At 45.6% G+C, this 14,891-nt stretch overlaps 1 protein-coding gene across 3 annotated transcripts in view; it reads left to right on the top strand.

Moving 5' to 3' along the window:
* Window positions 1–14,891, top strand: part of LOC137424465 (ankyrin repeat domain-containing protein 26-like) — a 159,893-nt gene that overhangs the window by 1,508 nt on the left and 143,494 nt on the right. For all 3 annotated transcript variants that reach the window (XM_078775498.1, XM_078775499.1, XM_078775500.1), the window contains exon 2: window positions 9,209–9,477. In XM_078775498.1, the coding sequence (XP_078631624.1) occupies window positions 9,275–9,477 (203 nt within the window). In that variant the 5' untranslated portion in view covers window positions 9,209–9,274. The remainder of the gene's footprint in view (window positions 1–9,208; window positions 9,478–14,891) is intronic.

The following is a 14,891-nucleotide window of genomic DNA, read 5'->3' as shown; positions in this document are numbered from 1 at the left end:
ATCCATTGGTGGTCGTGAAAGATCCCGTGGTGTTCTTTGTGAAGAGTAGGCCATTTATCGCCGGCATCATAAACAAATTACAAATTCCTGCCCGAACCAGCAGAGGGCACTGCATCAGGGGTACAGCCATGCCCTCAGCCAGCGGCGCTACCCCGCAGCCTTGCAAATGAAGTTGAAGATCCTCATCATGTGTCCAGAACAAGATGATGGGTCGTGTTGAAATCTTCCGGTGTTCACATATTTTGGTTCATAAATTTGCTAAATACTTGTACGAGGAACTGCAAGACAGAGAGGTAGTGCAGGCTAAACTTCCTCGTTTACCAATGTATATGAAGTTGTGTTTTAAAGGCCTGCGCATGTCTGGATCATATCTCCTCTGCTCTACTTGTAATGCCCATAATGGATATCAAACCCCCTTGGTCTACCTTGGTGGGGTACTTCAGTACTTGTCTGATGATGGCAGATATGAGTTTTAGTTCCTTTCTCTGCACATTCTCCAGTTTATCCGTCTTTTTTGTTTTTGTTTTTGTACACAAGATCGAGGCTCGTGAAAGAGCTAACATTAATCACACAGAAAGACAAACCGACACATAAAACATACAACATGGGGAGCGGTAGACAAGATGGGGAGAGAGGGGGAGGAACACAAACAACATCTGAGAGCAGGGACATCGAGAGATCTGTGGGAGGGAGAGGGCTTTGGGGTGGGGGGCATGAGAAGGGGGGGGCGTGGGGGCATGAGAAGGGGGGGCGTGGGGGGCATGAGAAGGGGGGGGGGAGGTATAAAACATATGGACACTGTCAGGACTTCCAGGAAAGAAGTTGGAATTTCAAACAAGGTGGATCTGGGGTGAATTAGTGGGGGTAGAAAAGATCAAGGTTTTGGATGGGGGAAGATAAGAGATGGTGGTGAACAGCTGTTTTAAAGACCTGGAGGGAGGAGTGGGATTGAAGGGAGTGTGGGAGTTTGTTCCAGAGGCGGGAGAAAAGAGGAATGAAAGAGTGAAGGTGAGCAGAGAGCTGAGATTTCGGCAGATTAACCATCAGAGGGTTGCTGGCACATCTTGTGTGACCTGTAGGAATATTTTGGGGACAAAGCACAGAGAGAGCTGGGGGAGCAAGGCCGGAGACGAATCGGTAGAAGACAGAAAGACCACCTACCTGTCTGCGGTGAGTGAGTGAAAGGCCCTTGGAGATAGCTTCATCACGGGAGATTCCAATGATTCTGAAAGCTTTGCTTTCAACAGCGTGAAGCTGAGCTAGGTGTGAGGCAGGAGCACCGGCCCATAGGGGAGAACAGTATTCCATTGAGCTGCGGATGAAAGCCTTGTATGTGGTGAGGAGCTCAGGTGTGCCGATGAAGGACTTCGCACGACGGAGGATGCCCACTCCCAGTCGGCGACTGGCTTTGGAGGCCAGCTTGGAAATGTGGTTTTCCCAAGAAAGATCATGGCAGATAGTGAGACCCAAAAGCTTGAGCGACAGAACTTATTGGAGAGGATTGTTGAGAAAGTAGATGGGAGGGTTGGCCAGTCGATCTTTTCGGAGAGACATAGTAAGAGTGTGAGATTTGTCAGGATTGAAAGACATGTTCCACTTGTTTAACCAGTCTGTGATTTTGTCCAGGTCTTCAGAGAGTGAGGGGGCTGCAGACTGCTGATCTGAGGGAAGAGGAATGGAGCGGCAGAGAGTGGAGTCATCAGCAAAGAGATAGAGAGGATTTTCCAGAGAGTCGGAGAGATCATTGATAAAGACCAGAAAAAGCACAGGGCCCAGAACACTACCTTGGGGAACTCCAGCCTGAACAGGAAGGGGAGATGAGAGAAATCCATTCAGGGCCACACGTTGCCTACGACCAGAGAGGAAGTCCGCAAGCCATGCGTGGAGATTTCCATGGATACCATAGGAGGAGAGTTTGTTAAGCAGACCTGGGTGCCAGACCGTATCGAAGGCACGTGCTATGTCAAGGGAGACGGCTCTGATTTCCTGTTTGGCATTGAGGACCTCCATCCATTGTTGAGACAGCAGAAGCAGCATGTCCAGAGTAGAATGACCTGGTCTGAATCCAAATTGATGATCGGAGATCAAGCCATTGGAGGAGAGGAAGGATATGATATCTAAAGCAATGATGGATTCCATGACTTTGCTGATAATTGGGAGCAGGCTGATTGGTCTGTAGTTGCAAGGATCTGTTTTTGCACCTTTTTGTGGAAAGCGGTAATGTTTGCTGATTTCCAGGATGCTGGCAGATGACCTTGAGCAAAAGATAGGGTGAAAAGAACAGAGAGAGGGTGAGATAGAGCGGCAGAGCTATGTATGTCTGATACATATCTTGGATGCCAAGCTGTTGCTTAGTAAACGGCAGAGGAAGAGTGTCTTTGTCTAGAACAGTGAAGGTTCTCTTAATAAGACCCAACATACCAATGGCCTCACTCACTGCTGTAGCGACATGCTTATGAAAGTGAAGTTTTTAATTTTTTGGGTTTTTTTTTGTCGATAATGACTCCCAAGTCCGTTTTTCCTTTTACACTTTGCAGTTCCTGTTCATGTATGTAGTACGGTACCTTTCTTCTGGATTTCCTCCCCCAAGGTGAAGAACGGTGCATTTGCCATGTGCCGATCTGTAGCTTTTGATGTTGTGTGCATAGATCTGAATGATGCTTTGGATATTACAAGGAAGGTCATTGATGTTCCTCGCAAACAGCGTTAGACCCAGTACTCCTGGCACAAACAAACGCTCCTGGCAAGATTTCTTCCAAAGTGATTGCAAAAGGTTTCTTGTAATTAATTCCTAATTCTGTCAAACTTCAAGTTGTCAAATGTTTCCTTGGTTTCTACACACAGTCGTAGCCAAAAATATTGGCACCCTTGCACTTTTTAAAAATAACTCACAATTTTCTCGAAAAATAAGTTGAAATTGACGAAAGTATTTGGTTTCCACAATTCTTTATTTCACTGTTAATATTTCAGAACTTTTGTTTTTGATTCAGAACTTAATATGTCCTTTTCAATCAGAAAATAAACAGAAATGGCATTGACAAAATTATTGACACCCTCGACTTAATATTTGGTAGCACGGCCTTTGGACAAAATAACTGCAGTCAAGAGCTTCTTCCAGCCATGAATGAGCTTTGGAGAAGTCTTTCAGGACTTCAGTATGATTGACTATCTGAATATGTCCATCTAAGTGAGTTTTCACTTACATCCAAATTGCTTGGGTCTAAAACTCTGATGATAGCAAGATATTACAATTATTAATGTGCTTATGCTAATAATAATGAAGATGAGCTTTGGGAAAATTATATAATCGTTAGAAATATAATTTTAAATGGTGCTGGAGCTTGGAGCAGAGAGAAGCTCATGTGGTGACCTTTTTGACCTGCTCTGAGCAGTTTGCTGGCTAAAGTGCAAACTCGTCCTCTTATCTCGGACTGCACATTCTTCCAGTCTATAACTTGTCAAAGGTCTGGATGGCGGCGCCAACTTGTCTTGGATAAAATGAACTATTATGACCTTTGTAAGACCCATCTGCTTCTCTACACTGTCTTCAAATAAACCACACGATTATAAGAGACAAGACTCTCGGAGGAAAGAGAGAATCTGTATGGACGTCCACAGTGTGTTGTGTTAATGAAGAGTATGTGCTGTGTTCTGTTTTTAGCAAGTATTAAATAAATTGCCTTCAAGAATGTGGTTTTCTCTGTCTCAGTCATCTTATTGAGTAGAGAAAATAGCCCTGTCAGCTTCCTACACCTCTCTCCTGGCAGTTTGGCCCACTCTTCTTGTGCAAACTGCTCCAGTTCTCTCAGATTTGAAGTGTGCCTTCTCTCAACTGCTGTTTTCAGATCTCCCCACAGGTGTTCAATGGGATTTAGATCTGGACTCATTGCTGGCCACTTCAGAACAGTCCAGCGTTTTGTCTTGAACCATTCCTGGGTGCTTTTGAAGTGTGTTTGGAGTCATTGTCCTGCTGTAAGACCCATGCCCTTCGATGGAGACCCAGTTTTCTGAAACTGGATTGAACATTGTGCTCCAAAATACCTTTGTAATCTCCTGATTTCATGATGCCATGCACACATTCAAGGCACTCATTGCCAAAGGCAGCACAGCAACCCAAAACATCACTGAACCTCCTCCATGTTTGACTCTAGGAAAGGTGTTCTTTTCTTTGAAGGCTTCATTTTTTTTTTCTGTAAACATAGAGATGATGTGCTTTATCAAAAACCTCTAATTTGGTCTCATCTGTCCACAGGACATTCTCCCAGAAGGATTTTGGCTTGTTCAGGTGTGTTTTGGAAAACTCCAGTCATGCTTTCTTTTTCTTTGTCTCAGCTGTGGGGTCCTATCAAGGAACCCCCTTTCGTTGATGTTGGCGACGGATGGTGCGAGTTGTAACTGTCGTACCTTGTGTCTGAAGGTCAGCTTGAATCTGTTTGTTAGTTGATCGAGGTGCTTTCTCCACCATTCGAACAATCCTTCGCTGCAATCTTCGATCAAGTTTTCTCTTGCGGCCATGTCCAGGGAGGTTGACGACAGTGCCATGGGCCTTAAACTTCCTGATAACATTGCGTACTGTGGACACAGGAACATCAAGGTCTCTGGAGATGGACTTTTAGCCTTGAGATTGTCCATGCTTGGCTACAATATTGTGTCTGACCTTCTCAGGCAATTCTCTGGTTTTCTTTCTTTTCTCCATGCTCATTGCGGTACACACAGTGACACAAAACAGCAGAATGACTCCTTTTCTCTATTCAAACTGGTTGAATAATAATAATAATAATAATAATAATAATTCATTTATTTTGTACAGCGCTTTTCATGAAGCCCAAAGGCGCTTTGACAGAGTGCAAAACATAATGCATAACAAAACATGAAAACAACAATTGCAAAAAGACAAGAATCAATAGGGAAATATTTAAAGCAAAAGGAGGGAGAAGGAGAAGTGATAGTCAGGGGTTAAATGCTGTGGGTTGAATGTTGAATGCAGTGCTGAACAGGTGGGTCTTGAGTGATGTTTTGAATGTGGTGAGTGAGGAGGAGTCTCTGAGTCTTTTTTTTTTTTTACCGCAGGTACCTGCAACTCACCACAGGTGAGTTCAATTCCAAAGTAAAGGAGAATTTCCTGCTTGAAATCTAATGATTTCTAACAACTTCTAAAAGGTGCCAATAATATTGTCCGGACCATTTTCTGGTTTCTGTGTGGAATAAGCTAAGATTTAGTAATTTTTTCCCCATTTTTTTTTTGTTTCTCTGCAAACAAAAGAAATACAGATGTGGATACCAAAATATTTTTTATTTCAACAATTTTCTGGAAGAAATGGTGCATTATTTGAAAAAAGTGCAAAGGTGCCAATATTTTTGGCCACGACTGTATCTCCTCCATGCTCTCTTCTTGTGTCTAATTAAGGCCGTCACACCTGAGCCAATGTTCGCTGAAGCAACGCAACAACATTGTAGGAGATGAATCTTGTGCAATCTTGTTTTGTTGGAAACTGCCACACTTTTGTCCCGCACTACACGATTGTTGATGCTGCTATTTTTGGCAAAATGAATGAAAATGAGAACAAAATGCAGGGAGAGGATGAAGGGTGAAAGCTCTGAGTGATGCTGCTTTGGTACTAGTGCTGGTACATCGCCTACAGCGTGCCAGGACGGAGAAGCAGCTGTTGGTAAAGCCTTGGGTGGAGAGAACGTTGGCTCATGGAGTGTTCAACAACTTTCTGGTGGAAATTGCTGTGGAAGATGAGGGCTGTGGTACTAATATCTAGAGGATGCATCTGACACTGATGGTGTGAGTCGTCGTTTTCGACATATCTCTTCCCTTCATTGACATGCTCACTAATGATTGTGCGTTGTGCATTATGCAATGGCTGCATAGTCCAATGCGGGACCCGTAGCGTCAACCACAACCACCACAGGTATAGACTGGTCCTTGCGGAGATGGACGTTGGCAGGTTTTCCTTTCTTGTCTCCGCTGTCTCTCAATGGCGAGTCTCCCACATTCAAAGTGGGCTCGGCCTTTGCTGCAAATGTTACGCCAAGCTGACCTGTTTGTGGCCTGATGTTCCCAGGTGACAACTGGAATGGCACAAGACCTGAGTGTAGACATAAGGACGTCCTTATTGTGCTTTCTTTGTCCACCATGTGACTGTTTACCAAATTTAAGTTGTCCTTAGAAAAGCACTCTTGTGGTTATATGGTCTTCCATGCGCATGAGGTGTCCTGACCAGCGAAGCTGGGCTCGCATCAGGAAATACTCAATTCCTTGGATACGACAACGGTCTAGGATTGAGGTTTTCGGAATCTTGCATGCCAAGAATCTTGCAAAGGCATCGCATATCGAATTGATCAAGGCGTTTGATTTGGCGACGAAAGGATGTCCAAGATTCACATCTGTACAGGAGTGTTGATAAGACAACGGCACGATAGACACTGATCTTGGTGCCCAGGCGAATGCCATGTTCATGCAAATGGTGTTGCGTCAATCTTCCAAAAGACACACATGCTTTACCGAGTCTTGATGTTACTTTGTCATCACATAATTGCATTTTGAGAGAGGACACTTCCAAGGTAGCAGAACTTGTATACAACCTTTCGTGGCGTCATCAATGGTAATGGATGGAACAGTATATGTGATATACCTTCTGGTCTCGGCTGAAGCATAGCCTCGGTCTTCTTGAGGCTAATCGTTAGGCCATAGCGACGAGCAGATTGCGCAAAGGAGTTGACAATAAATTGCATATCTTAGAGAATATGACTGAAGAGTGCACAGTCATCAGTGAAAAGTAGGTCATGGAGCAACATTTCTATGATTCTGGACTTGGCCTTCAGGCGCTGCAACATAAAGACACAACTGTCGGTGCGATATTGGATCATTATTCCCGGGTGCAATCTTCGAAGGCATCATGAAACATGGAGGAAAATGCAATGCTAAACTAGAAAGCATCTGAAAATGCAAAGCCCGTTCGTGCGTCCATTTGTACTTTTTATATTCCCTTCTCCATGTGGAGAGAGCAGTGCTACCCCTGAAGAAGGCTGCTCTTACGCTCAAGCAGGATACAAACGTCACTGTTGCTCCTGGTAAATGACAAAACAACCATCACACTTGGACCGTCATACATGTGGACTCGTGACTAGGGACTCCCAGCAGTATCCTCTGCCTATCCCTGATATCATTTCTCCCTTGCTGCATGACTTAGGTAAAAATGGGTGGTGAGCAGCTGAGCTGGTGCCAATGAAGGGAAAAACCTGCACAAAGAAGCGATTAAAGTGTTAGAGGTGTGTGCTATCCCTCTCACAACTCTCTATTCCTATGAGCGTTGTTGGCTGCAGGTGCAGTAAACGCAACGTGAAGTCTGATGCACAAAGGCACAGCAGACTGGCATGGTCCTTGGTATGATGACCACTGCCCTTGATGTCCAAAGTGGACACAGCTGTTTGCAGAAGCTGTGCAGTGATGCCTAAATTTGTGCCACCACTGACTTTCATGGGCACATTTATCCACGATGTAGTGCTGCCCAGGCTGACCTACAGGTGTGGTTTGATATCTGAGTGTCCTTCTCATAGCCTTAGCCTAAAGAGGCTTTACGCACATGGCAGTGGGGATCCGTTACCCTGGACAAGGAGCCCATACCAGGTACTGTCAGCCAGAGACAGCTGAGCCCGGGACTCATATAGGGCAGTGATGTCACTCCCTAAGGTAGCTGAAAAACAGCTACTCTGCTACCCTGACACTCTAATGAGCTTGTGAAGCATGTCCATCAGTGGATCGTGAGGAGAAACACGACATTCAGGGGCGTCATCTCAGCTGAAGAGAGTCACATTAACTTTGCATTTTTTGGCCACAGGTAATGCAATAATGTACTGTAATTTCCACAAGCATTGGCATTGATAACTACGCCATGAAGCACGATTGTCACCGATAGGTCATTGTAAAACTTTACCGTTTTCGCGATAATAAACAAAAGATTGAGCAATTCCAGTATGTATTACTCGACAAAACAAGACCGAAAGTCTAACAGCGGTGGAGCCTGGCTCGTAAAATATTATAAACCACAAACATGCATGATTAGCTTTTTAAACAGTTGCTAATGCTGTTCATAAAAAAAAAAAAAAAAAAACACCTTTAGAGGCCATTTTTTCCCCCCACAAGCGGGGGTTGGCCTTTTTCGGGGACCGTGGTTGTTGTTTTTCGGTCCCCTTTTTGAAGCAATGTTTTACGGCCGGATGCCCTTCCTGCCGCCAACCCTTTTTGTCGCCTTTTACGACAAGCAGGGAATTACCAGTGAACCTGTACTCAATTAGCCGACCTCGGAAGGATGACAGGCTGAGTCAACCCCCCTGGCGTTAATTCAGCGAGCGACCGGGATTCGAACCCAGGATCCTAGGATCCTAAGCTGGCACCCTAGCCGCTAGCGCAACACCAAAGTTGTTCTGTTCTGTTCATAACATTACACAAATAAATTTGGAGGAATCCCGACATCCGTGAGGTAAGTTTTACTTGCAGAACTGAGGGAAAATCTACTGTAATATTTTACCCCACAAGGGTTGGGTTAATAACATGCTATAAAAAAAACCGAGGCGAATTCCTTACTTCCGTGGTTGCTAGTACCATACACCGCTTATCATTGATTCATGAACCATACACCGTTTCAATCCAATACTTTTGTATTCACGACATTGAGATTAAAGTGTTATGGTGATATTTCATATATATATTATTATTATTACGAAAACGATACTACTGAAACGATACACTACTGTATAAAGAAACCTGGGCTTAATTTGTTCCGAAACGGCCCAAAGGTGAGGCATGAAGCCTAAGGCCTATGCGTACCGTTTTGTTGGAAGAGACATAATGCCGATGCTTTCGATATTTGATGGTCATTTTAACAATCTGTTTGTTTGTGTTTCACACTGAATGAAAAACGTAAAGATAGAGTATGGCGATTGTCATATATGGCAGGTTCGACGATATGTTTGGCCTGAACGAAATTGGAATCAAAATGCCTGGTGTGGAGAGTTAGCTGCCGTACCGCCGTAAGGACATCACATCACCCTGTCATGTGACCAGATCCTCAGCTCTGATTGGTATACGTTTGAGGGGACATACCGACTGACGAACACTGTTCTAGACGGCTTTGCCCTATGGCTACGCCGTAAAAATTATTAATACATACTACACATTGTGTTTCTTCTCCACTGTTAGGTTTGATGGAACGAAGACAAATGTTGGACAGTGCATTTGTTTGACAATTCCAAGCCGGTTGTAGATATGAAGAAACTGTTTGGAATTGTGAAGAAAAAGAAGGGATTCACTCAAGGTGGCTTGGAGTCGGGAAGCCTGGACCCTGGCAGCAGTAACGTAAAGGAGAAAGGCCTGGGAAAGTTGCACAAAGCTGCTTCAACAGGCGATCTCCCTCGACTGAGGTGTCTCACAATGAAATACGATGTCAACCTTCTTGATAAAGATCACAGGTGTGCAACTCGTGGTTTTTCATCACCTTCATGTTCTCTGGACTGCACGGTCTGTTTTCTAGGTATCCCGTCGCATAAGATACAAAACCTGTAGTCGATTGGCCCATGATGTCGAATATTTTTGTTATTATGCTTGTAGAGCAGTTGTTGCGGAAGAAGCACCATGGTGTACATGGAAAAATTAACTTGGGTCATGGTTTTACTCGATTGCTCACTTTCAATGGTGATTCCTGTTCCACTTTTGCACCAGTTTGTCAGTTTTAAAAATAGACGGTTTGTTTACTTTTGCTACCGAAGGTGGACGGAGGTTGTTTTCACACCTGTCTGTCTGTTTCTCTGTCTCTGAGCAGGATATCTCAAAAAGTTATGAACGGATTTGGATGAATCTTGGTGGACAGGTTGGGTGTGTGATGAGGTGAATGTTTCAAATTTGGTGAAGATACGGATCCGGATATGAGAATTTTTTAAAGTGATGTATCAGCATTGGGAGATGGGGCCAAAAACGATATATACAGTCACGTGAAAAAGTAAGTACACCCCATGTAAAGTTTTGACTTTTTCAACATATTTCAACATACAGCTATTTGATCTTCATTTCAACAATATTAATCGATAAAGGTGATATAATATAACATATATCATGAAACATTTACGTTTTGTAGTCCATTGTATAATTTAAATAAACATAAATGCAAATTTTGCATGTGGAAAAAGTAAGTACACCCCTACATTTATCACTACTTCAAATACCTAAAATTAGAATCAGGTGCACCAACTCAGGTGCAAATGATTAGAACATCGTTCGAGAGGATCTTGGAGGACCCTGTCTTATTTAAACCTCAGACATTTCGTTTGGTTTGCTCTTTGTTGTTGAAGTGCGCGGCGTCACCATGCCTAGATCAAAATAGCCATCTGAGGCCTTCAGAAAGAAGGTTATAGATGCCTACGAGTCTGGGAAGGGATTTGAAAAGATCTCCAAACAATTTGAAATCAATCATTCGACTGTCCGGAAGATCATCTACAAGTGGAGAAGATTCCAAACAACTGCCAACTTGTTCAGGCCAGGCCGCCCCAGCAAGTTCAGCCCGAGAGCAGACGGCAAGATGCTGAAAGAAGTCTCTAAGAACCCCAGAATGTCATCACGGGACCTACAGGTAGCTCTTGCCACTGTTGATGTCAAAGTGCATGAGTCTACCATTAGAAAGAGGCTGCACAAATTTGATTGACATGGGAGGTGTGCCAGGAGGAAACCTTTGCTGTCCAGAAAGAACATCAGGGCAAGACTAAAGTTTGCCATTGAACACCTTGGCAAAGACCAGCACTTCTGGAACAATGTTCTCTGGACAGATGAGTCAAAGGTAGAGCTATTTGGCCACAGTACCAGAAGACATGTTTGGCGAAAACCAAAGACAGCATTTGACCACAAGAACCTGATACCAACTGTAAAGCATGGTGGTGGAAATATTATGGTTTTGGGGCAGCTTTGCTGCATCAGGGCCTGGGCAGCTCTCCATCATAGAATCCACTATGAATTTTTTTTTTTTTTTTTTTTTTTTTTGTATACAAGATCGAGGCTCGTGAAAGAGCGAACATTAATCGCACAGAAAGACAAACAGACACACAAAACAAATAACATCGGGAGCGGTAGACAAGATGGGGAGAGAGGGGGAAGGACACAAACACAACATTTGAGAGCAGGGACCGAGAGACATGGAGACATCGAGAGAACTGTGGGAGGGAGAGGGCTTTGGGGGGGAGGCATGGGAAGGGGGGGGGGGGTGGGAGAGGTATAAAACATATGGACACTGCCAAGACTTCCAGGAAAGAAGTTGGAATTTCAAACAAGGTGGATCTGGGGTGAATTAGTGGGGGTAGAAAAGATCAAGGTTTTGGATGGGGGAAGATAAGAGATGGTGGTGAACAGCTGTTTTGAAGACCTGGAGGGAGGAGTGTGATTGAAGTGAGTGTGGGAGTTTGTTCCAGAGGCGGGAGAAAAGAGGAATGAAAGAGTGAAGGTGAGCAGAGAGCCGAGATTTCGGCAGTTTAACCATCAGAGGGTGGCTGGCAGATCTTGTGCGACCTGTAGGAATATTTGGGGGACAGAGCACAGAGAGAGCTGGGGGAGCAAGGCCGGAGAGGAGTCGGTAGAAGACAGAAAGACCACCTACCTGCCTGCGGTGAGTGAGTGAAAGGCTCTCAGAGATAGCTTCATCGCGGGAGATTCCAATGATTCTGAAAGCTTTGGATTCAACAGCGTGAAGCCGAGCCAGGTGTGAGGCAGGAGCACCAGCCCATAGGGGAGAACAGTATTCCATTGAGCTGCGGATGAAAGCCTTGTATGTGGTGAGGAGCTCAGGTGTGCCTAGGAAGGACTTCGCACGACGGAGGATGCCCAGTCGGCGACTGGCTTTGGAGGCCAGCTTGGAAATGTGGTTTTCCCAAGAAAGATCATGGCAGATGGTGAGACCCAAAAGCTTGAGCGACAGAACTTCTTGGAGAGGATTGTTGAGAAAGTAGATGGGAGGGTTGTCCAGTCGATCTTTTCGGAGCGACATAGTAAGAGTGTGAGATTTGTCAGGATTGAAAGACATGTTCCACATGTTTGACCAGTCTGTGATTTTGTCCAGGTCTTCAGAAAGTGAGGAGGCTGCAGACTGCCGATCTGAGGGAAGAGGAATGGAGCGGCAGAGAGTGGAGTCATCAGCAAAGAGATACAGAGGATTTTCCAGAGAGTCGGAGAGATCATTGATAAAGACCAGAAAAAGCACAGGGCCCAGCACACTGCCTTGGGGAACTCCAGCCTGAACGGGAAGGGGAGATGAGAGAAATCCATTCAGGGCCACACGTTGACTACGACCAGAGAGGAAGTCCGCAAGCCATGCATGGAGATTTCCATGGATACCATAGGAGGAGAGTTTGGTGAGCAGAGCTGGGTGCCAGACCGTATCGAAGGCATGTGATATGTCAAGGGAGACAGCTCTGATTTCCTGTTTGGCATTGAGGACCTCCATCCATTGTTGAGACAGCAGAAGCAGCATGTCCAGAGTAGAGTGACCTGGTCTGAAACCAAATTGATGATCAGAGATCAAGCCATTGGAGAAGAGGAAAGATTTCATATCCGAAGCAATGATGGATTCCATGACTTTGCTGATAATTGGGAGCAGGCTGATTGGTCTGTAGTTGCAAGGATCTGTTTTTGCACCTTTTTTGTGTAAAGCGGTAATGTTTGCTGATTTCCAGGATGCTGGCAGATGACCTTGAGCAAAAGATAGGGTGAAAAGAACAGAGAGAGGGTGAGATAGAGCGGCAGAGCAGGATTTTAGGACCCGTGGGCTGATGCCATCTGGTCCAGTTGCAGAATCAGAGTCGAGGTTTGACAAAAACTCCTCCACCTTGTCAGGAGAGAAGGTCACAGAGTCCAGGAGCAGTTTGGTTCGACTGGGAAAGGTGGGAACAGAGAGAGATGGGTTTGGGACTAAGGATTTTGAGGCAAACACAGAGTTGAGGCATTCGGCTTTGTCACGTGCGATGTCAACTGTGTGGCCATTTGAGGTAAGGGAGGGGATGGAGGGGGAACAAACACCAGAAACGGATTTGACCAGACGCCACCAGGATTTGGAGGAAGGAGACAGGTTTGAGAGTTCATTCTTGAGTGAGGAGAGATAGTGCTTCCTGGCACTCCTGAGGGTACACACACACTTGTTCCGAGCTTGGTGGAAGGAACTGAGATTTCCTTCAGTTGGATTAGCCTTCCAAGAGGCAAAGGCAAGTTGTTTCAGGGCAACTGCCTCACCACAAGATTCAGTGTACCATGGACGGGAGGAAGGGTAAGACAACTGAAGGCGAGATGGGATAAATCTGTGCATGAGAGAGATCAGTTTGCTTTGGAAGAATTCCCAGGAAGAATTGATGTCAGAGGCAGTGGAGATGGGAGACCAATCCAGACGATTGATGGCTGCTTGAAGACCGTCCCAGTCGGCCTGAGTGAAATGCCAGACTCGTCGACGCTGAGGAGGCTCTCTGAGAATGGCCAGAGAGATGTCCACTTTGACAAGCACATGATCAGAAGAACCGATTGGAGCAGAAGAAGAGCAGCAGACATTAGCAGGGAAGTTAGTCATAACCAAGTCTAGAAGAGAAGATACTCCATTGGCTGAGATCCGGGTCGGGAAATTGACAGATTGTGTCAATCCCAGTGAGTCACAGAAGTCCTTTGCTGAGGTGCCATGACTGGTGAGAGAGGAACCCACACCCAACCAGGTGGCATGATGACAATTGAAGTCACCACATATGAGGAAGAGAGAGTTGGGATGAGTGGATAGAAGTTGGTCCATGTTGTCAGACAGTGAAATGTAGATGGAGTCATCACTGTTTGGGGGACGGTACAGAACACATATGAACAAAAGGTGGGAGCGGAGAGGAAGCCGTAGCCAGAGGTACTCCTGGGGGTGAGGAGGAGAGAGGGCAGTGCAAGGAGAGTGAGGAAGAGAGTTTTTGATAAAGATAGCCACCCCACCACCAGGCCGAGGCTCAGGTCTATCATACCGGAGGAGGGAGTAACCAGGAAGAGATATTAAGGAATCAGAGACATCTTGAAGGAGGAAAGTCTCTGTTAAGCAGATCAAGTCTGGATTGTCAGAAGCAACCTGTATGGAGAGATCAGTCAGGTTTGAGCGAAGGCCCCGGATGTTTGAGGTCCATACCGTTAATGAAGAGAGAGGGGGAGCATCGGGTACAGGACAGGGGAGGGGAGGAGTAGGGTAAGATGAAGGATGAGAGGGGGAGGTAGGGAGAGCAGTTGTTAGTGTGTCAGCGATTGCAGAAGAGTTCCAAGAAAGGGAAGGATGAGGAGGATGAAAGGTTTGAAGGTGAAGGGATGAGGCACAGAGAGGGGTTGTTTGAGGGGGGGGCAGAGGAAAGAAGAAGGTTGGTGGGGGTGGAGGTATGAGATAGAAGGGAGACGAAGTGGGGAGGAGGCAGCTTTGAGGAGGAGGGGGGAGGAGGGAGAATTGGAGAGGAATGGTATGGGGGGAGATTTGAATGGGAGGGGTTGGGGGGGAGTTTTGAAGGGGAGGAGTGAGGGGGGAGTTTAGGAGGGGAAGGGCAAGGGGGGAGTTCAGGAGTGGAAGGGCAAGGGGGGAGTTCAGGAGTGGAGGGGTAGGGGGGGAGTTTAAGAGTGGCGGGGCAAGGAGGGAGTTTAGGAGTGTAGATGCAAGGGGAGGGATTTGGATGGGAGGGGCAAGAGGGGAGTTTAGAAAGTGGATGATTAATGAAAGACGAACATTGAAAACAAATTGGGTTTGTTGTGATTTTCAAGTTAGCAATCCGGTTCAGAATGATGGAGGAGGGATGGAATGAATGTGAATTTAGACCATGTAGTGAGGGAGACGTATAAGATATTGAATTTCTTTTTT

Source organism: Myxine glutinosa, chromosome 4 (genome assembly GCF_964187855.1).
Source record: "Myxine glutinosa chromosome 4, kmMyxGlut1.1, whole genome shotgun sequence".
In the NCBI taxonomy this organism is placed as follows: domain Eukaryota; kingdom Metazoa; phylum Chordata; class Myxini; order Myxiniformes; family Myxinidae; genus Myxine; species Myxine glutinosa.
Note: the sequence above shows the minus strand (reverse complement) of the source record. Positions and strands in the feature narration are given on the sequence as shown.